The sequence below is a fragment of the Rhinatrema bivittatum genome, chromosome 10 (assembly GCF_901001135.1).
Source record: "Rhinatrema bivittatum chromosome 10, aRhiBiv1.1, whole genome shotgun sequence".
NCBI lineage: Eukaryota > Metazoa > Chordata > Amphibia > Gymnophiona > Rhinatrematidae > Rhinatrema > Rhinatrema bivittatum.
Genome location: NC_042624.1, coordinates 111,222,330 through 111,246,333, shown reverse-complemented (window position 1 = coordinate 111,246,333; position 24,004 = coordinate 111,222,330). Strand labels below are relative to the sequence as shown.

Genomic DNA, 24,004 nt, shown 5'->3' with positions numbered 1-24,004 from the left:
CTTCCTCTCTGGCTTTCTCTTCCACTCCATTACCACCTGCTCTTTTGCACCCCCTTTCCCATGTATTGTGCTCCTGCACCCCCCCATACACATTCCCTCCTCACACATGATTCTCATGAACCTCCATTCCCTGGTTCTCTTCCATCACCTCAGACAGCCCAAGTTTGCTTTGTTGATTTCAGGGAAAGGAATGAAGATACTACATTCACTCCCTTTCTCATGTTCTTCCCAAGTATTCAACCCATCCTTATCTCTCCCCACATTTATCCTCTCACACCCCCAGCATTTTCCCCCTAGCCATCTCACCTCCTTAACATTTATCTCTTATCCCTCCCCATCAATCACTTACAGCTCTCTGACTGTGCTCTAGGACAGCAGTTCTCAATCGGTGTTATGCGACACACCAGTGTGTCTCCAAGCATCAGCAAGTGTGTTGCGCACTTCCTGGTCGCCACTGCTCTTCCCTCTCTCTCCTCACCCCAGCAAGTTCTTCAATGAACACTGCTGCTGTTTCTGTCCATGCTATCAGTACATTCAAACCCAGAGAGGAACAGCAGCAGTGTTCGTGGAAGCCTGCAACAGCAACTGTTATGCGTGCTGCCCACAGCAGCCACGCGGCCCTCTCACTTTCTCAGACTCCAGCTCCTGGCTCCTCTTCGCTGGCAGCAGTGGGCTGCCAGCTCCAACCTCGGGTTCTCTCTGGTCCCTCCGGCTCTTCCATGCCACCCAGTGTTGCCAGCCAAGATGTCCCTGTTCGTCGGGCCTCTCCGTGTGACCCACAGAGAGATGCCGCCATCAGCGCCGCGCCCCCTTCCTAGGCGCATGCATCCTTGATTCTTTTAAAGGGCCCGCGACGGAAACCTGGCCACAGACCCGGATGCTGATGTCAGACTCTTCAGCGTATAAAAGCCCAGGCCTCACTCCATAGCGTTGCCTTTGCAACAGGTTTCCTCGTACTCCGTGTACTCGATGTTGATCCTAGATTCGTCTCATCGTGTGTTCCTGTTTTTCCTGTGGTTCCCGGTTCCTGTTCTCCTTAGTTCCTGTTTCGTCTATGTGTTGGACTGACTCATTGGATTTGACCTCTGCTACGCCTGACTACTCTTCAGCTTCTCTCCAGCCCCGGACCTCCACTACGCCTGACTACTCTTCAGCTTCTCTCCAGCCCCGGACCTCCGCTACGCTTGACCACGCCTGCCTCCTCTGTGCCTTGACCACTGCCTTGATTGACTACGCCTGCCTTCTACGTGCCCTGATCACTGCCTTGAATGACTATGCTACAGATTATCCAGTGTCCAGAGTTCTACACTTCGGAGCCTGATGGGTCACCGAGGGATCACAGGGTGCCAGCAATAACTGCGTCGGGAGGACCCAGAGGAGGACATCGAGTCTGTCCAACAGTGGTTCCAACCTGGGCACAGGCACCAACATCCGTGAGGGCACTGGCCACTAGGGCAGCACCGGCACTGGTAGCAGAAGCACCTGCTCCCTGTTGTGCAAAGTGCATTCCACCACCAGGTTCACCCAACGCTCTAACTCTGTCTCAAAAACCTCCGATGAAAGGACAGGCTGAGAGGGGAAAGGCGAGGCCAGTCCTTCCTCGGGATGCCAAGGAGGGCCTGCGCCCAACACCGGAATCGGTGTGCACAGCCTCAGGCCACCAGACCCAAGGGAGGATGGCACCTCTTCTTGTCGGGACCACTTTGGGGGCAAGGCGGCAAGTGCCGTGGCCAACCCGAGTCCGGCACCATGCGAGGACAAAGACTGGTGACAGTGCTTCTGAGACTTCCCATGGTGCTCGGTCCGGTTTTTCCCCGGCAACGAGGACGAAGATCCAGAAGTCCACAACTTGGAGGAGATCAACACAGGCCGATCCCTGGCGTCCTTCTAGCCCGAAGGCCCAGGGGGGGAGGGGTGGTCACCGAAGGATCGAGGATGAATGGTTCTCACGGACCTTAGGAGTAGACTGTGTCGATGCTGGAGTGGAAGGATTGGACTTATCTGATCCGAATACCTTCTCCATCTTGTCCAGCCTGGCATGACAGCCTTTTGGGATCATCTGAGCACACAGGTTGTATCCTCAAACATTGTGCGACAACCCCAGGCACAAGATGCACACTTCATGCGGATCCGTTAAGGACATAGTCTGGGGGCAGTGGGGGTACCGACGGAAGCCCGACCCCTCCATAAGGCGCAGAGAGCTTGCAAAGATGCAAAGGCTGGCGGACACTGAAGGAGAGGAAAAACTCACTGACTGTCAAGAAAACAACCGGAGAGAGACCCAGCGCAGGAAGAAAAAACCACTTTGTGGAAGGCTTTCCGCAAAAAAGAGCACGAGCTCCACTACCGTGAGATGACAGCTCCGCGGAAAAGAAGAGGCTGATGGATAGTGGCATGCTGGGCACACTCAGTGTGCCAGTCAAAGTTATCCATGCCGGGCTCCATCTGATGATGTCACCCACATGTGAGGACTACCATCCTGCCTGTCCTAGCAGAAAGTGGTTTCCTGATAATGCTGTATGCTAGAATTTGATCATTTTAATTCATTCATGGAGTGCACTGTATTCACTCAAACTCTCAGGGCACAAACCTTGCATCTGATATCTTTGTTGATTAAGTGATTCTTTTGCTTGTAGGTGAAGATAACATGCACCTTCTTGGTTCCTGATCCACAGATATCTGGGCCTGAGAGACAAGATTCAGTAACCATTTTAACAATTTTTGAAACAGGATGTACCCCCCCAGCTCCCCCCCCCCCCAAAAAAAGAGAGAAATTGCAAGCTCTGTTCGCAAAAAATGTATTCTCCAATTTGTATTCTGCTGCTTCCATTTTATTTTTTAATCAGGAACCTAAGGCCATAAACAGAAATACTAAAGAGTTTGTGCAGCCATCATTATGTTCATCAGATCAGGACATAACCAAAGTAGGTTGTGCTAAATGTTTCAAGGGAGTCATTTAAAGCTTTTAAAGAATAATTACTTTATGGTACAGTGTGAGTGCTACTAATCTTTTCATTCATAGTATACACAGAAGGCACAGCTCTCTTTTATTTTGTGAGATGGTTCTGGAAATACTACTGCAGTAATCTAAGAGATGGTAAAGTTTAAACTCAGTGATGACCCCAAAGTCAACAGTTCACTTTTTCGATTATTACAGACAGAGTGTGTGGAGAGAACTATAAGATCCTGTCTTTTTCTCATCAGGGATAAAAGCTTCTACAAATCATCTATTTTTCTTGTAGACCAATATCTTTTGTTGTTTTCTAGTCTAAAAGAACTGAAAACTGCAAAACAATGAACAATATAATGATTTTTTTCAAACACTTTCAGAGATGTTTCAGGTAACTTACCAAACATGATGTAATAAGTGGAATCACCAGACAGGTCCTCCTGATTGAGATCAGCAGGAAATAATTTAATATATCCCCCACCACAGTCAATGTTCTGTTCATGCTTTACTGTAAACTGAATGACTAATGGCTGATCCTCATTACTAAAGGGCTCAAACCTTGCTGACAAAGCATAAAATCTGGCGTCTTGACTAGTTTGAATACCTAGAGAAGGAAAATCAGGAAAGTCACACATTCAGATATAGATACCTATACAAAGAAAACAATTTCATTCACTCATTTAAGCAAAATGTTTACTCAATAATGTACTTTACCTTGCAACAACTCCTTCATATTTAATTGACAAGTGGAATGCGGATTTGAATGTTAATTATGATTCTAAGACCTGGAAGTCCATCTGGGAACAAGCGCACCATAGTTCCATTTGAATTAATGGTGCGACTGCTGCATAGAACGTATCGTACACCGGAATTATTCTAGTCTATTTATTTGACTTCTGATGCCTTGTGCTGGCGGGAGTGCATGGAAATAGGCACTTACATGCAATGTGGTGGCATTTGCCAGGGAGTCTGATAATTCTGGACTCTAGTCATTCAAGGAATTGCGGATATATTGGGCTCCCCGGTGTATATTGCCCCCTCCACAGGTCCCTTGGGAAGGTGGTTTGGCTCATCCATTTCCCAGACTCATAGACCGTTGGTGGGCCAACTTTTACTGGCAGCTAGATTTACGATTGCCACCTTCTGAAAGAGTAACCCTCGAATAGATCATTGGAGGGCTCAAATGCGGGTGGTGGCTGATCTTTAACGCTTGCGCTATGCCCTTCAACATGATAGCTTTAAATAAACTATGATATGGGGAATTTATCATCAGTTTCTCACTGTTTAGTTTACTTGGGCAGTAATTGTAAAAGTTTTGGGAAGAAAGATTGCCTATTTCATGGTCTTTTATGAACTGCTTTTAACCAGAAGTCAATGCTTCTTGCTAAAGGATTGTGTTTTCTCTCTTTGGTTTAAGCCTTAAAACTTATAAATAAAGAGTTGAAAAAAAAATGTACTTTACCTTAAGAAAGGGTTATAATTATAATAGCAATTGCAGATTATGGCAAAAGATGCAACCCATGAACTGTCTTTATCTTGCACATGAGACAGACCTACTTCTGAAAGAGAAGGTCCGTAAGCAAGTTTGAGCGATCATAATTGGTCACTGGGGCAAAAACACTAAAATCATCTGCATTTTCTATAGATTCTCTTTTTTACCTTCCATGAGAAATCTTTTAGTGCAGTTCTGTGGAACCTCTTTATTCCTGATAAAACACACATTCTTGTGATATCACAGACACTCAGGGAATTCAATCTCCACCATTATGAACAAACTAGCATGAAACTAAAAAAAATGCACAGCACTACTTACATGTATGGGCTATATCCTTACTGCGCTGCCAATTGTTCAATTATTTTAGCACATTTTTCAATCAATAAAAATGTTGCATGTAAATAAAGCAAATGCAAAAATTTGCTTTCATTGGTTAATCAAAAATCTTTAAGTGTTCCAATGGTGAACAGAATCACCAGCTTTTCCTTCATTCAATAAATCTCTACTAGCTGGTTTCTAAAAAATATCAGCTTCCCTGTCTTTGATTCTTTCTTATCTTGTTTTTGCTCATATTTCTAATTCATTCTTCTTTATACAAATATATTTTATTTCTAAAATTTCACATTTTGGGGGGAAAAGTATAAAAGCTTTTGGGGGGAAATTTTCAAAGGGATTTTCTGTAGATAAATGGGTGTTTACCTGCAAAGAAAGCAGGGCATTCACCACAGGGGCTTTCTCTACTCAGCTATTGGGGCAAAGGCAGAGAGCTAGACAAAAGAAAGGAAATCTAGGTATCAAGAAAATTCCTGCAGCACTACATGTCCCAAGTTCCCCTTTGTTGAGGCAGGGGACGTGGAAGTGGGAGGAACCAGGCCCGAAGGTCCTGTGTTCCTAATCTAGGCAAGTTTGACCTAGATTAGGAAGAACCCGAATAGTTAGGGAGGAGCTGATTACAAAGAGGAAATAGAACCAGAGCCGAGGGAAGTATAAGAGGAGGAGGCTTCCGGGATGAGTGATAGAGAGGAGGTGGTGACAAGAGATTTACCTGGTGAAAATGAAGAACTGATGGCTATGTCAGAGTAAACTACATTGTTATGCTCGCCGCCCGCAGCAGCCCCGTGGTGCGGTCCTCTCACCTCTCTGCCCAAGATTCAGGCTCCAGCTCTTCGTCGCTGGTGGCAGTGCACCGCCAGTCTCTACTTCGGATTCCCGTTAGCACCTCCAGCCCTGCTCTGCTTCCCAGGACCTCCAGCCAGGATGCCTCTACTCCTCGGGCCTCTCTGCGGGCCTCGTGGAGAGACGCCGCCGGCAGCACCACGCCCCTCCTTAGGCGCACGCGCATCAGTGAATGATTTAAAGGGAACCTGGCCACAGACCCAGATGCTGACGTCAGATCCTTCAGCACATAAATACTCAGGCCGCACTCCCCAGCGTTGCCTTTGCAACAGGTCTCCTCGGTCTCCGGGTCCTGGTTTCCGAGTGCTCATTGCTGCAGTACTTGTTTGTTCGTGTTCCTGATTCTCCAAGTTCCCGGTTCCTGTTCGTCTCATCCTGTGTTTGATTGACTTCCTGGATTTGACCACTGCTTCGCCTGACTTCACCTGCCTGCCTTCTCCAAGCCTGACCACTGCTTTGCCTAACCTCGCCTACCTGCCTTCTCCAAGCCTGACCCCTGCTGCATCTGACCATGCCTGCCTGCTCTGTGCCTTGACCATTGCTATGTCTGACCACACCTGCCTTCTCCATGCTTTGACCATTGTTATGTCTGATCATGCCTGCCTTCTCTGTGCCCTGACCATTGCTCCGTCTGACTATTTTATTTATTTATTTATTATTTTTATATACCGACATTCAATCTCAATCGAGATATCACACCGGTTTACATTCAGGTACTGTAGGTATTTTTCTATCCCCAGAGGGCTTACAATCTAAGTTGTACCTGAGGCAATGGAGGGTAAAGTGACTTGCCCAAGGTCACAAGGAGCGACAGCAGGACTCGAACCCTGGTCTCCTGGTTCATAGTCTACTGCTCTAACCACTATTCCTCCTCCCTACGCTTGTTTTCTCTGTACCCTGACCATTGCTATGTCTGACTACGCTTGTTTTCTCTGTACCCTGACCATTGCTACTTCTGACTACGCTTGTTTTCTCTGTGCCTTGAACTTTGCTACGTACGACTTCACCTCAGACTATCTTGAGTCCAGAGTTCCACGTTGCTTGCTACACCTTCCAAATGCTGCCCGCTTCTACTCAAGCTTGACAGTAACGCCTCTGTCCCTATCCTCTGGACTCAGACTATTAAGGCTTCAGCTTCCTTTGCTCAGGCACCTTCAGTATCCTCCTGTTCCCTGGTGCTTGGGTTTCCGTTCCGCATCCTGTCCGGGATAGGATCACGCTGGCTGCTGTCTCTGAGCTGAACCAGCTACTTCTGATACCCAACCTCGAGGCCTGCCTAAGTCCTGCCAGCCCCGGCACCCGAAGGCTCAACCCTAGGGAAACGTGGGATGGTATAGGTAAAGCGCCAGTGGCCTCCAGCTTCAGTCCACTCCGCCTGCTGATAGTGGGGACCCGTAGGCCCTCATCTACTGGTTTCGTCAACCCCACCTCGGCCCAAGGATCCACTTCCTACGCAACATACATGGAGGGGGGTGTGGCAGCTGGAGCCGGTTCCTTTCTACCTCCTAGGGGTTGACTTCCCCCCTTTCTTGACTGGAGGATGGGTATCTCAGAAGGAGAGAGAGAGAGAGAGAGAGCCAAATAGCAGACGGATTCAACTGCCAGCTTCCTCCGTAAGAGGCAAAGCTGTTATAGAGTGGTGGCAGAAGTGGGATTGGTGGACCGCATGGATTGGGGAAATCTCCAGCATAACAAGGATCATTTCTATTGCTACAGAGCTGAGAGGGTCGGCAGAGGAACCATATACAAAAAATGCAAGAGATTTTGAGCAGAAGGTAAAGATGCCTGATCGGGGGAGGAGAAGCAGGGCGTAGACCAGTCTCCCCCCCACCAAGAAGGAAGGGAGAAAGACAGTGGAGCTAGTAACAGGTACCACAATGGCTGCGGAAGAAATCCTGAAATGGCTGACACACTGGCCACAGCAGCAACAGGAAGGCCTACAGCAGCTAGTCCAACACACAATTGTCCAACAAGCACAACAGCAGCAGCCGTTACTACACCTGCTGGAGGAACAAGCCAAGATGACTCACCAGATGCTGTTTCAAAGAGGGGAGCAAGAGGGAGGTATTGTACCCCCGCAGACTGAGAACTTTGGCAACACAGGTCTAGCTTGAGGGTTGATGTTAATTAATTAATTTAATGTATTTATTTGAAAATGTTTGTATACCACGCTTACACAGGTGGAGGTCTAGGCGGCTTACAAGCATAAAACATACATAATATGGTAAATAAAAATAAAACAAAACTTTAAAACAAAGAAAATATCAAATAAAATTAAAATAGGACTAAAATACAATGAGGGAGGGGGCTGACACTGATGCATTTCTGACAATGTTTGAAAGGACAGCCACTACATCCAGGTAGCCATGACCACATTGGGCCTACCAACTAGCTCTCTGCTTTACCGGGGAAGCCCTGAACAGGCCACAGATTATGATGTGCTTAAGGCTGCCATTAAAGACCGGTTGGAACTTTCGAAGGAATCATACCAGCAGAAGATTAGGGAAGTGAGGATGGGTCCAGGGGACAGGCCCCGATCTTTGACACAGCATGTAAAGTCTTTGCCTAACCATCTTTCCCGGTGGAGTAATGATGCTAAATGCGACTACCTTTATGATCCCGGGGAAAGGGGAATATACATCAAGGTTCCTCTCAACCAAGGCCTCCACCTGTGCCCATTGATCTGGGGATAAACCCAGAGGTATGGATACCTCTCCCAGAGCTATGGGTACCTAGATCCCCTTCCTCACTGCTGGCATTTGTGGTGAGTAGGGCCTCTCAAGTCATCCAAGACTTACCGTACATGTTTACATAAGTTGGCAGGTATCCCCGCCCCAGCTGCACCTGAACATAATTACCAACTCAAAAAATATCACTTAAATAATTTCAAAATAACATTCCCAACTCATAACAACATGAAAATCTACCATAAGACAAGTGGCAATTTTGGTATCATATTTTCTTAAGTGAAAAAATGGCTTGTTAAATCTCAGTTTTTCTATTCCTCAACCTTTCTCTCTGATTTTACCCAAGGCTGCCAATCAGGTGCTTTTGAAGTAATGCGGTCAGTTTCCCAAATCTTATTTAATTAATTTAAAACAGCAATTTATTCTAGTGAATCTGTTTTTCAAACAATGGTCCTATTTGACTAAAACTTGACCTACTGATCCTGATAAATTGAAATTTAAAAATGTTGCTGTAATTAGGAGACAATGCTGCTTTAAGAGCTAAGAAAACCAGCAGCACAACTCTAGCCTACTATTATTTGCATGTCTTCTTTCTCCCTGCTTCTCATGATACATAGAATATCTTATTCAATGAAGAATTTCTACACGATGAAAAGGGGGAGACAACCATTTGTGAGCTAGGATCTCAGAAAGCAGACTTTAGATCTGAACTTTTGCTTTTTATTGTGAGACATGAAGCAAAAATGTAAATGAACCATATCAGGAAAAAAAGATCATGCTAAAAGAACTGGAATGTTGGTGTCAAGTGATTAAAAGCATATCGGTATTTTACCTTTGTCCTTTTCTTCATCTCCATAAAATTTTCCTGCAGATAGTTGAAATTTACCATAATCGGATTTATGTTTCGACTCAATCCATCGTTTCTGCCATCCATCTTGGAAAAAAATTCACAATATTTAACTTTTGCAGTGCATGATTTTCCATTAAAGTATCACAGAAGGGGGAATGCTATAAGAATTACTGTGCTAATGACACAAATACAGGATTTTTAAAATATTGTTCCTAAACTTACCTCATTTTTTATTTGCCGCCTAGTCTGTGGGGGGAGCAAGAAGCCATGTCTCAGCTAAGTCCAGCAGGGGAAAAGACTGGTGTTCTGCTCAACAATGTTTTTCTCACTATTCTACTGTACAGGCCCAAGTATAAGGGTGTTAACTTGTATTTGTGACTGTCTAATAATTAGGCCAACATCATGACTTACACATATGTATACATAAACTCTCATTTCTTCTTTTCTTTTAGAAAGGATGTGCAGGTAAGAACTTTGTGAGGTGCTAATAACAGAACTGCAAAGAAAATCAATAGATATTCCACTAAGTCACAATGTATATTCAGTGGCACGGCAAAGCCACTGAACATACATTTATATGTGCACACTTAGCTGGATAAGTCTACTCGGCTAAATTTAGACCTGCTCTATTGGCATCTAAACTTAGATGTAAACTTATGCGGTTAACTCCAAATATCGGTAGTTAGCCATATAAGTTATATGTCTAACTCGCCCCTGATCCACCCAGTACACGGCTACTTTTTGTGTGTGTAACATTTAGCCATATAAGGGACTATATAAGCCGTACATTATGGTCCCAATATTCAAAGCGTGTTCAGTGCTATTTAGCCAGATAAGCAGGATTTATACGGCTAAGCGGCGGCGGCTGCTGATCGTAGGGGCATATTCAGCGGCTGCTACTTAGCTGCATAAGTCCTGCTTATCCGGCTAAATAATGCTGAACGCGCTTTGAATATTGGGCCCATAATATATTGTACAGACATACTTATAATATTGCCAACAATTCTTTAACCATTATATTGAAAAAATACAAAAAAAAATGAATATCACATACACTTAATTCTATTTATTTTGCACATTTTTAAAGTTTTTAAATTATAATAAATTGCAAAACATGTACAAGTAAATACAACATTTATGTAAGATATAATCCCCAAAATAATCTCATTCATCCATACATTAAAAAATTAAAATGAAACTGTCACAGAGCAAGAGCGGTCTATGGCTTTTCTAGAGCAGTGGTTCTCAACCTTTTTTTGGCCGGAACACACCTGACAGATGGTTCTCACATGTATGACACACTGAACATGTGACCATCACGGGGCTAAATGTAAACATGCACCCTGTATCCACAGGAATCCCCTCAACCCCCAGTAATAAGTGCAGAGCAGATCTAGGGCATTACCCTGTACAACTCGCCATACATAAAAGATATCACCATACATAAAAGATATCACCATACATAAAAGATATCACCATACATCGCCATACATAAAAGATATCACCCTGTACAACTCGCCATACATAAAAGATATCACCGTGGAATTTGCGGCTGGAGACGGCTCAGACGGGCGATCAGGCCTGCGCAATCGGCGCCGGCGTCCCATCGGGGTAAGGCCTGTTTTTCATCTTAACCCTCACCCGGCAGGACCGACGCCGACCGCGAGGCAAGGCAGGCTCCCTTCCTCCCTTGCTAACCACGCGGCGAGAAACCCGCCCCCGAAAGCCAGCCAGCCAATCGACAGACGGCTGCAAGGCAGCCAATAGGCAGAGGCACAGCGGCCCTTTAAATTAAAAACCTGCCAGACGCCACGCGTCGAACGCCACGCGTCGAAGGAGCGCGTCAAAGGGGCTGGCCCCTTTGTGCGCCCCTTAGTGCAGACCTGAGTGCAGACCACCACAACCATCTGGAGAACTACATTCCTTCTAACGCTTTCAATAGGACAAGTGTAGTAAGTACAAAACATCCCTCAACTCCAACTCGTTCTACTGCATGACCTCCGCAAGCAAAATTTGCTCTCCTCATCACCGTTAATCGGTACTTACACCCCAGGAGCATCACTATATCAGTCTAACATCACTACAAAGGACCACATCTAAAACAAGCACAGATAATCAAAACTAAACCAATCACATAACCAAACATGACTGTATCAACCATTCCCATCATCCACAACTTCAAGAGACTCACAACAAAAAAACAAGCTACACCACACTCGTTACAAAAAAGACTCATTCCTATCATCATCTCTCCTCTAAACCAACTACTCGGCCTCTCTCTCTTCACCTTATCACTGTTGAACGCACAGTCCTTGACTAAGAAAACTCACCTCCTGCATGACTACCTGCTGGAAACAAACACGGACCTTTTTGCAGTCACAGAAACATGGTTAAAACCAGAAGACATAGCTACTATCAACCAACTCCCTATGCACTCGCACAACATTTTCTCTATTCCTAGACTCAAAAAACGAGGAGGCGGTCTCCTCCTTGCAGCAAGAAAAACATTTGAAATGGAACTAAAAACTACTATATCATCGCAGTCCCTGGAATTCGCAGTATTCAAAGCAGCCCACCTACAAATAGGTCTCATATACGCTACCCCAGGATACCTAGAATCCAATCCTTCAACTCTAATAGAAAATATAACCAAGCACATCAATACCGACACACCAGCGATTCTCCTGGGGGACTTTAATCTCCACATAGATGTATCTCCTCTATCTCCAAGCTGCGAAACATTCCTAAATGCACTAAACTTCATGGGTTTCAAACAACTAATTAAAGAACCGACCCACAAAGCAGGTCATACGCTGGACCTCATCTTCATCAACCAGGATCTTTCCACCTCCTCCCACCCCACATGCCTCACTATTCCCTGGTCGGACCATAAACTGATCAACACCGTACTAAAAATAAACATACCTACCCCTTCAAAAAAGCAAAATAACACTATCCAATTCAGGAAAATATGCAGCCAGGAGACAATAAACAATAGCCTAACTACTGAACTCAACAATCTGGACCTCACTAACGCGGACTCAGCCATATTATCCTGGAACTTCATCACCAAAAAAGTGGCCGACTCTTCATGCCCAACCATCACCAAAACTGCCCTAGCTAATAAAGACAACAGAAAACCATGGTATACACCAAAACTAAAATCCTTAAAACAGGAGCTCAGAAAAAAAGAACTACTTTGGCGTAAAAATCCAACATCTTCCAACCTCTCGACATACAAGTCCACGATGCACCTATACAGAACATCCATCCTGCAAGCAAAAAAAGATTTTTACTCTCAAAAAATACACCACTTCATCTTTGACCCCAGAGCACTTTTCTCACTGATCTCGTCCCTCACGAAACCTCCATCGACAGCCATTTCAGACGATAAAGCGGCAAGCAAAGCAGAAGAACTGGCAATTTACTTCAAGAACAAGATCCCAAACCTACTAACGCAATCCAAGAACAACAACAGTTACACGCCAGTCTCACCACATATAACCTTCCCATCACAAAAGACATGCCTGAGAGAATTCGAAATGACTGCCTCCTTAGAAATAGAAAACATCCTAAAAAAAATGAAACCCTCCTCACATCCTCAGGATACCATTCCCATCAATCTCCTCATCTCATGCGCTAAAACCATATCCAAACCCATTGCACAAATCATCAATTGCTCCCTATCTCAAGGACTAGTCCCTGACTCCCTCAAAATGGCAATTATAAAGCCGCTCCTGAAAAAACCTAATCTTTCACCAGATATCCCATCCAACTTTCGCCCAATAGCTAATCTACCTTTCATTGCTAAAATTTTAGAAAGAGTAGCAAACAAACAACTCACAGAATATCTAAACGATAACAACATTCTCTCTCCAGCCCAGTTTGGTTTCCGTCAGTCCAGAAGCACAGAAACCCTCCTAATCTCCTTAACGGATTCCATATTACTGAATCTTGAAAAAAGATGTCCTTGTCTACTCATCCTCTTAGACCTATCAGCAGCATTTGATACGGTAAATCATAATACATTATTAGATCGTCTGTCAGACATTGGAATTAGAGATACAGCTCTCAACTGGTTCAAATCGTTCCTCAATAACAGACAATATAAAGTCAAGGTCAACAAGGAAGAATCTCAACCAATCACCTGCGACCTGGGAGTCCCACAGGGATCGTCCCTCTCACCAACCTTATTCAATATTTACCTCCTTCCACTTTGCCAACTCTTGCTCAACCTAAATCTCATCCACTACCTATACGCAGACGATGTACAGATTCTAATCCCTATCACGGAATCTCTCCAAAAAACTCTAGATTTCTGGAATACATGCCAACAAGCCATCAACAACTTACTCACAAGTCTAAATCTTATTCTTAACCAAAACAAAACAGAATACCTACTCATTTCTCCAGATGGAACTCACTCACTTCCCGGCACCAACCTCACCACTCAACTGACACTGTCACCACAAGTCAGAAATCTAGGAGTTATACTTGACAACCAAATGAATTACAGAGCTCTCATCAATAATATAGTAAAAGACGGATTCTTCAAATTACAAGTCTTAAAAAGACTCAGACCACTCCTCCATTTTCAGGATTTCCGATTGGTTCTACAAGCAATCATACTCACAAAAATAGATTACTGCAACTCTCTTCTAGTAGGCCTCCCCGCAAACGCCTTAAAACCATTACAGATGTTGCAAAACGCCTCGGCAAGAATCCTAACCAAGACAAACAAAAGAGACCACATCTCACCCATCTTAAAAAGCCTACACTGGCTTCCCGTCAATTTCAGAATACTCTTCAAAGTGCTTTCATCAATACACAAAGCAATACACAACCTGGCCCCACTGAAGCTCAAAATCCCTCTCCAACTCCACACCTCTACTAGACCAGTGAGACAAGCCTACAGAAACAATCTCCAGATACCACGAATGAAATCAACGTTAAGCAAAAGAGCATTCTCCACAGCTGGTCCCAAACTCTGGAATACGCTCCCGCCGGAACTCAAATCAGTGCAATGCCACATTATCTTCAAAAAAAGACTTAAGACTTGGCTCTTCCACCAAGCCTTTCCATAACATCAGTCTGCTGAACTATCTCTGCCAAGGTCCCCTTTAGGTCATTTCCAATCGAATTATAAAGAGAACTATTTATAAAGAGAACTATTTAAGATCCTCAGTTATTTTCAATAACCTACAAAAGAACTACACAAGAACCAGACAATAACCTACAAGAGAACTACACAAGAACAAGATCCTCAGTTATTTTCAATAACCTACAAGAGAACTACACAAGAACCAGACAAGTACCAGACAAGTACAACCCTAAAAATTCTTTGAACCCTCTATGAATACGCTAAGAACACCACAAAGAATTCTCTAAAGAATTATGCTATTCAACTTCAACTCCTTGGCAGTCCAAAACTCTGCCTACTCAGGCAATGTATATTATATCTCTTGTTATTAACCCCATATATTTATGAATACCCTAAGAATAACCTAAGAATACCACAAAGAATTCTCTAAAGAATTATGCAATTCAACTTCAACTCCTTGGCAGTCCAAAACTCTGCCTACTTAGGCAATGTATATTATATCTATTGTTATTAACCCCATATATTTATTTCCAAGTTATTTATACCTGTTCTTTGTAAGACATTTACTTGTCACTGTTATTGTTCAAAATGTAAACCGAATTGATCAGTAATTCTGTTACTGGAAAGTCGGTATAGAAAAGTTCTAAATAAAATAAATAAATAAAATATTCTGGTTCTGATGACATCTCAGTAAAAGCAAAACAAACTCCCTTTACTACCAGGCAAAATAGCCTTTCTTATGAAAAGACAGTAATTTACCACTAATGCATATCCTATTGAGAAAACACAACAAATAAGACTGATACAAATGCCTACATGCTAGTAAAATACCTCACCTCGGTCATACACCCTTCACCAAGTACAGAAAAACCACAAATTATAAATATGGAGACAGAAACTGGAATAGAAAACCAAAAAAGCCTCTCTGCATGCAGTGCGAACCTGGAGAAATGAAGAGAGATATATCGCACCTAACAGACTCTCAGGGTTTGCAATAATGCACACAAACTAACCCGCACAAAGTTACACCTGTTTTATGGAACACCCTATCAAAAAATACAACTATTAAAACAGGCCCTAAACACTAATACATTTCCTATTGGGAAAACAGAATAAGCCAAGCTGCTATAGAGCCCCACACAGAAATAATTGTAAAGCTATACTAAAAATGTTACAAAACAGCTGCTGAACAGAATAATATCCAACAATTAAAAACTCATAAAAATTATTAAAACATGTCCAAATATCAATGAAATATTTCAAGCACTAGTGTTCTCCAGCACAGACTGCTGTAATACCCTTTTACTAGGACTCCCGAATTAAACATTAAGGCCACTTCAAATACTTCAAACACAGCAGCTAGAATACTAACCAGAAAAAGGAGGAGGGACCATATAACCGAAACCTTGGCAGAATTACATTGGCTACCTATTGAACACAGAATTAAATACAAAGCCCTATGTACCATACATAAACTAATACATGATGAAAAATCAGACTGGCTAAACACAGCATTGCAAGTGCACGTCCCACACAGAAACCTTCGATCGGCAAATAAAGCACTCTTAGCCATTCCCTCAGTAAAAACAGCGAGACTAACTCAAGTGAGAGAAAGGGCCTTATCTTTAGCAGGCCCCACACTTTGGAACACAATGCCCCTCGAGATCAGGTTGCAAAGAGATCTCAAAACCTTTAAGAAAAGTTTAAAAACATGGCTTTTTAAACAAGCATTTTATAAAGAGACTGGAGAATGAGAATGAAAATATACAGGAATAGGCAGAAGAACACCAGCACACAGCACTATTCTAAGAATGTGCATTTTAATAATCTATGAACTCTACCTCACAATAAACGTAATTGTAAACACTAAAAATATGATTTTTACCCGTGAACCGTACCTTACAGGTACACTTGGTCATGACCTACTTCACTAAACAATTGATTGTCTAATAATTTATTGTAACTGAACCTTTTGTGGCACCTGTTAGAATGTACTATAGTATGCATCCACCTACATTAATTTATGTGCCTACATGTAAACGGTTGCGATGGTATATAACTTAGCGAAGGTATAGAAAAGAATTTAAATAAATAAAAACAGCAGACATCGCATAATACCCAATAATTAAAATGGCAGTCAATCAAGAAAAATACATTTAAAAAGCCACCTTTACTTACCCTCTCCAGCAACTCTCCTACTCCTTTCCCTTCCAGGCCAATAGCACTCACCAGAAGCAGCAATGGCTGCTGAGGCTCTGTCCTCACAGTCCTCTTCCTTAGTGCCCACAACCAGTCACTCACACACACACACACCCCAAGACCAGTCTCAGTCTCTCTCATACCAGTTATCTTCCTGACCGGTCTCTCTCTTAATCACACTCATGCTCTCTTATATACAAGCTCTCAATCACACACAAATGCTTTCGCACCCATTCACACCAGCTTTAACCTAGGCACCGATTCACATCCACAAGCTCTCACCCTGGCTTCCATTTACACCCACACACCCAAGCACCCATTCACACCCACACACACACAAGCTCTCACCCAGGCACCCATTCACACAAGCTCTCACCCAGGCACCCATTCACACAAGCTCTCACCCAGGCACCCATTCACACCCACAGACACACAAGCTCTCACCCAGGCACTCATTCACACACAGACACACAAGCTCTCATGAAAACCTACTTCTTCCTTCACTGCAGGGATGGGCTCCAGTTCCGCCGCGGCTTTACTCCGGCAGGCCTTCTTTTTTCGTTGCCACAGGGATGGGCTCCCGTGGTGGCTTTGGTCGGGGTCGGATTTCCTCTTTGCCACCACAGGGATAGGCTCCCGTAGCGGCCTTGCTTGGTCAGGGTCGGGTTTCCTCTTCGCCACTACGGGGATGGGCTCCCATGGCGGCCTTGCTTCGTCGGGGTTTGACACTGCCATTCCGCCCACCCCACTCCCGGGCTATGCAATGCCTGCCTCACCGGCCAATCAAAGGCTTCTTCCCTTCTTCCTACTCCCACTGGCAGATAGAAGGGAGGAGGCTTCTGATTGGCCTGCACGGGGGCAGGCAGAATGAAGGAGGCTTCCCATTGGGCAGTGGGGGTAGGAAGAAAGAGGCTTCCAATTGGCCCGTGGGGGCTAGAAAACAGGAGAAGGAAAGTACAACGGGGCAGTGGGACACTGGAAGACACGACACATCTGCCAGTATTTGGCGACACACTGGATGAGAAGCACTTTTCTAGAGGACAGATTCACAGTCTGGACACTAGTTTTTCTCTTGCACAACTTTATTTTTCAAATAATAAACATACTAGACTACTTACCTTGTAGTACTTCAGCAAAATACATCAGTAGGTCAGTTATGTTATAAAGAGCTACCTTCTTCTCCCCAGTGCCTCTCTTGCTCTCCTCTGAACCTATGCTTTACTCCTGCTCAGGGGAGACACCCTGTAACCAGAATGCCCTGTATTAAGGTAGACTGGGCCCAGATTGCTGGGACCGGTCTATTAAGGTGTTCTGAGGGTTTCTATAGGGCACTCTGTCACAAAAACCCACACATTCAAAAAGAACACATACTCAAGGCTCAAGCTAGCTACTTATCCAATCTACGTTCACACATTCAATTGCCCACACTAAAAAATGGCAGCAGGTTCATCTACCTATTAACTCCTGATCACAACAAGACTCAATCTCACATATAACCTCCACCTTCAAAATGAAAACTCGATCTTATAATTCAAAGAGGTGGCTTTTTCTTAAACAATGGAAATGTGGCACTTCAATAACATAAGAACATAAGAAAATGCCATACTGGGTCAGACCAAGGGTCCATCAAGCCCAGCATCCTGTTTCCAACAGTGGCCAATCCAGGCCATAAGAACCTGGCAAGTACCCAAAAACTAATATTCGACTTCAGTTCAGATCTCATCCACCTTTTGATAAATATCCCCAATCCAATTCAGATATCATCTAGTTTCTAATCATATCCTGACAAGGGAGCAAGTTTTGCCTCATAAATGAGGCTGCTTCAGGGGAATATCCATATCAGTTTAAATAAGGAACTGTAACACCATCAATGAGCACATCAAGGCCTCACAAGGAATAAATCAGTAAACTTCTCATTTATTTCAACTAAGAACCCATACTATTTAATGCAACACAAACACTGTTTCATCCATAATGAGGTCTTTGGTATCATCTCCAATCTAAATCATATTTGGCAGACACCCTCGGGTGCTGTTTCCTATTTTGGTACCAGTTCCTTGCCCTGCAGCCATAATTGTGAGCCAAACCTTACATCAGCCACTAAGAAATATAAAAGACAAGCAGACAAAAAGTGCAGCTGGCACCCCACTTCAAACCTGGTGAGTTTGTATGGTTGAGCACCCACAACAAACAACTCAAGAATCCTCTATCAAATTCTTACCGTGCTTCCTTGGACCATTCCCCATCATTCGTCAGATTGGACCACTGGCTTATCAATTAAAACTGCCACTGACCCTCAAGGTTCATAATGTGCTCCATGTCTCGCTCCTCAAACCTCTACTCTTGTCGTGGCCCTCACAATTCCCTCCTAAGCCAATGAAGGTAACATCAGGGGGGGGGGGGCACCAAATATGAGGTCCAAGAGATCCTTGACTCCAAGAGAATTCGGAAGAGACTCCATTACCTCATTTCATGGAAGAGCTTTGGCACAGAAGAAAACACCTGGGAGCCTACCTCCAAAATCCAAGCCCCCCCTGACTCACTAAAGAGTTCCATCAGTGCTTTCCCAGAAGCCTAAGCCAAAAGGGCTCGGGAGGGGGCTTAGAAGGGGGGGGGGGTTACTGTAATGCTCCAGCTAGTTGCAGGAAGGCCATGCAACTGGTCACACCTATCCCAAGCACTACAGATGCCTCGGGATGCCACCGGAATCTCTGTGTGGCTGGGACACCATCATACATCGGGCCTGTTGTGCTACACCTCCCTCTAAGAGTGTGCACATGCACTCATCCTGCCTTTCTAGGTCCCACAGCAGGAAAGTCCTGCCAGTACCTTGATGACATCAGCTTGGCTGGGTATTTAAACCCTGGTTGTACTCCAGCCCAGTGCCTCAGCAACAGATCCTCCTGCCTTGTAGCGTGTGTTGCTACCTATCTGTGCCTTTGCCTCATTGTCCTGCCTTGCCTCGCTGTTGTGCACTGCCTTACCCTATTATTTCACAGCCTTGTCCTATCTCTGTTATCTTCCCCATTCCACCCTGTCTGTGAATGGTCCCCAGTGCCTTGTCTTGTCATGTCTGCCTGTCTCTGCCTGATTCCTGGTTCTGACCTCTGCTATGGATACTGACTACTCTTCTAGACTGCCACCTGCCCTGCCCCAGCTTGGACCTTGACCTGCCTTCGTGCCACCTGCCCCGACCTTGGCCTGGACACAGATTGCTCACTGCCAGCTCTGACCATTGTCTCACACAAGCAGTTTCACTAATGGTGCATATTTCTTAACTGGAAATAGGTAAAGGTTTGTAGCTGATGCTTATGTATCTCCAGCTGCAAGAAAACTAAAGTAGAACTATGATTCTTTAATGAATGTGATAGGCCATAATGTTAAGATCTCATGGTGCACCATCACTGTCATAATGGAGGACAGTGTTCCTCTCTGGGATCTTATACTATACTGATTCCAAAGAGACACAAGCATCTATATAATAAAAGGAAGTTTTTGATCAGCTTTGGCCAAGGACAGCAAGGCGAGACATCTCCATTACACCAGTGTTTCCCAGCAATCTCCTGGAGGCACATCTAATCAGTAGAGTTTTCAGGATATCCATAATAGATATGCATGAGAGAGATTGGCATACTTTGCATATTCATTGTGGCAGTCCTGAAAATCCAACTTGTTTAGGTGTGCCTCCAGGGGAGTGCTAAGAAACACTGCAGTATACTGTCAGACAAGTTTCTCTCAATTTCCATCCAATGCTGGTATTGGTCCGTTTTATGCCAGAAGAATAAAACCTGAAATTGAGGTGGCAACTAGTAAGAGTAATAATCAGGTAAAGTCAGCCAGCCATCCATCTTCTTTTGCAACTTACTATAGACTCAATTTAATTCTTCTTCTTTTTTTTTTTTTTTAATTTCCAAGTAAATTGCCCAAGTATTTTATTTAGTTTAGATAAAGTGTTTCAGGAAACAAATAGGCATTACAGAGAAGAAATAATGTATTCTATGAAATGTATTATTTATGTATTTTATATAATAATTTTTACAAACCACCTTCTGGCCAAAAAGCCAATCAAAGCATTGTACAACACATTAACATTTTACAAAATTAATATTTTACAATTTTCAAACACATACAGTAAAATACATTATATCATATAAATCAGTCTAATAGATTATATGCACCTATACCAGCTGGCTACATTCTATGCCACTTCAACAAATCCCTGGAGTCTACGTAAGTCTGTAGCCATATGACTTCTCAGTGCCTTTGGCTTTAATAACCCAGAGTCCATTGCCCTGTGTGAGTTCCTGGCATAAAAGATCTCATTTGCACTCTCAGTTTTTTCAGAGACTTCAGGTTTTGTGCATCAAAAATGATTTAGTGGCTGATTATTCAAGGCTTTTATCCCATTCCATATATATAAGAAAATACCTTGATGAATCAGACCTACAGTAGTCAGCTTAAATTTATCAGCATATGGTAGCAGCTAAATATCTTAATTGGAAGGTCATTGGAAAACTAGACACTAGGCTGTGCTCTAGAAAGCTAATAAACTGCATCCATCACTCAGGAGCACTTCTTTAGTAGTCCTCAATGAAATGTTTTAAACACCATTTCACTATGTCTGGGACAGTAATATTCAAAATTAAATTGATTTAGCCTTTTTATCAAAACAATATTGGTTTTCCACAGGAATATGCTGCTTCATTATCTCACTCATTTTTTACATGCAACTCTACCCTCTCCTTTCTCTTTTTGTTATTATTAATATTACTATCATTATTTTATATTTATATAACCTGATGGCATGGACAGAGATGACCAAAATGTTCCTGGCTGGATCATTTCTGGATTAATCATCTGGGAAAAATCAGTTTATACAGACAATAGAATATCGGCTGTAAAGGGTTGTAAAAAAATTAATAAATTCCAAAATATGTCATCTTAAAACTCCCCAAAAGCAAAACCCACACAGAACAGCTCATCCATACCCTCTACCTCTTTTGCCATAATGAAAGAGCTCTATTGGAGGTGTTTTGTGTGTTAGGAAGGTTGAAAGCTCAGCTGTCTAATTGTGTAAATCTGCAGGTTACAGGTTTGAATCATAGGAGGGTAAAATGAACTTTTCTGCCCTTGGTGGGTTAGATAAAATAAGTAATGCCTCCTGCAATGGGGGGTAACAATAATTATTCTAAATGTGACACTCTTGGGGTGAAAGACTAAATGAATAATTGTGACAGTTTGGCTGGAAGGAAATCGGATTTGGGTGAGCGGCACCTGTCACCGTTGGCATCCACCTGCCACGCAACATGGTGCCGAGGCGGAACCTGACAGACTGGGCACGCTACCCACCCACGCACTCTTTATTATTCACAGAGAAGAACGCGCACATTACGCACACACACACACGGAGGATCGGGCGCACGGCCCCCCGCAAGCTTCTCGCCCGCAGCCCGTGCCCAGCTCTGGGAGCCGGGCGCGCGGCAGCCTCACGGAAGGATGCTCTCTCTCTCTCTCTCTTTCTCCTTACCTCCGTCCTCGAACTGTTCCCTGAAATACTGCGTCGGCTCCACGACACCCGCGGCCACCAGCGCGGCCACGATTAACCACTTCATGCCCCCCCCCGCCTCTGCCGCCGCTTCCTGGCGGACGGACTGTTCCTCTCTCACACGACGAGCGGGGGTCCACGTCCTCGGGAAAGCGCCGCGAGCCTCCTTGCACCGAACCGCCGACGTCGCCGGCCTCAAACAGATGGCTCCTTCCCATTGGATCCGGCCGCTTCCCCAGCGCGTGCACAGCGGCCAATCGGCACCGACCACGCATTGGGCAGCGCCAAAGAGGGAGCCAAGAGGTGAGAGGCAAGAGAGGAGAGAGCGACAGGAAGAGGGGGCGGGGAGGAGAGCATCAGGTAGGAGGGAAGCATCAGAGGTGAGAGCGTCAGGCAGAGAGGGAAGGCAGGGAGGAGGCCACCATCAGGCTGAAGAAGGGCGGGGAGGAGGAGAGCATCTGACAGGGGGAGGGCAGGGAGCATCAGAGAGGGCAGCTTATGGCAAAGGGAGGGCAGGGAGGAGAGAAGCAGCAGACCTGAGATCATGAGGCAAAGGAAAGGCAGGGAGGAGACCAGCATCAGACAGAAGGCGAGCAAGGGGGAGAACATCTGACAGGGTGGAGGGAAGTCTAAGAGAGGAAAACATCAGGCAAAAGGAGGGCAGGGAGGAGGAGAGCAGCAGGCAGAGGGAAAGCAGGAAGGAGGGGAGCATCAGAGATGACAGCATCAGGAAGGGAGAAGGCGGGAAGGAGGCCAGCATTAGGCAGAAGGGCTGAGAGGAGAACAGCCTCAGGAAGAAGATGAGGAGCATCAGACAGAAGGAGGGCAGAGATGAGCGTATCAAGAAGCGGGAGGACAAGGAGGAGAGCATTAGGCAAAGGGAGGAGCATCAGACAGTGGGGAAGCCTATGAGAAACGCGATTCATTTTGGTGTAGAAATCTTGTACCTCTGCAGTCACAGGAGCTGTCCAGATTATAGTGCTGAAGTGCGGTGAAACGCCCCTATCGGTCTGTCAGTAAATGTAAACCTGCATATATATATAAAATCATTCATCATAGAGAAAAGCTTCACGAACATCTCTTTCACCTTCCACTGGCCAAATAATGCATTTTAATAAACCTCGAGATTCACCGCCTCCGACCCTTGCCCTTTTTACAATAACAAACATTCTCCCACATAGGCATAAAGCAAAAATATCCTGCATAAGTTTGGATAAACTTCAAACTCCATACAAAAAGACCTACAAGGGAGAAAAAAACAGGAAAAGTAAAATATTAAATCTTAGATCACATGATTTTCATAATTCTATGCCAGAATAACTAAAGTAATAAACAGTTTAGCCATCTTCAGGATAATTAGTTATTACTGACCTAACAGTCAATCTTTTCGCCTTTTCAGAGTAATATAATATGAATTTATCTGAAAAAAATAACTTTTCCTAAACAAATCTCCTCAGTTATTATAAACATGTACATTTCAGACACACTTTTTGGCCTATACAAGTGTTTTGAAAAAGAAAGGCGCACTCTCTTAAAGAAATTGTCATATTCCTATGTAAATTTAGTTATTTTCTCCCTGAGGGAAATTTTCAGACGGTCTGCTTTAGGCAAAGTCTGTAGACAATTTTTTACCCTCAAATTTTGCACCAGGGTCAAAGAAAAAGTGTGCACATACTTTCCCTTTGAAACCTGCAGACTTTTGCACCTGCTTTAGGGCGCATCTAGATTGTATAAGGAAAATAATGCACTTAGCCTTGGAAAGAATCTATGTGCATTATTTTCTGATCCCTTGTGCTCCCTGGGAGTGCCTCTCCACATGCAGCTAAACGTGCAGATGTGGAGCGCTGCACCTACGTTTAGTCAAACTGAGAGAAGGCAATTTTCCAACAGCCAACTGATGCAGGTTGATGGCAGTTTACTCGTGCTAAGTGGCTTTGAAATTCATGCTTCCGTGAACACCTTCCCAAAGCCTATCTAGCCAATGTGCCAGATTCGGGCTAC

At 44.2% G+C, this 24,004-nt stretch overlaps 1 protein-coding gene across 1 annotated transcript in view; it reads right to left on the bottom strand.

The window, feature by feature from the left end:
* Positions 1 to 22,296, bottom strand: part of LOC115100272 (calreticulin-like) — a 40,608-nt gene extending 18,312 nt beyond the window's left edge. The window contains 4 exon segments of the mRNA XM_029618648.1: positions 2,591 to 2,685; positions 3,351 to 3,554; positions 9,141 to 9,242; positions 21,986 to 22,296. Coding sequence (XP_029474508.1) covers positions 2,591 to 2,685; positions 3,351 to 3,554; positions 9,141 to 9,242; positions 21,986 to 22,070 — 486 coding nt within the window. The 5' untranslated portion in view covers positions 22,071 to 22,296.
* Positions 22,297 to 24,004: the final 1,708 nt, after the last annotated feature.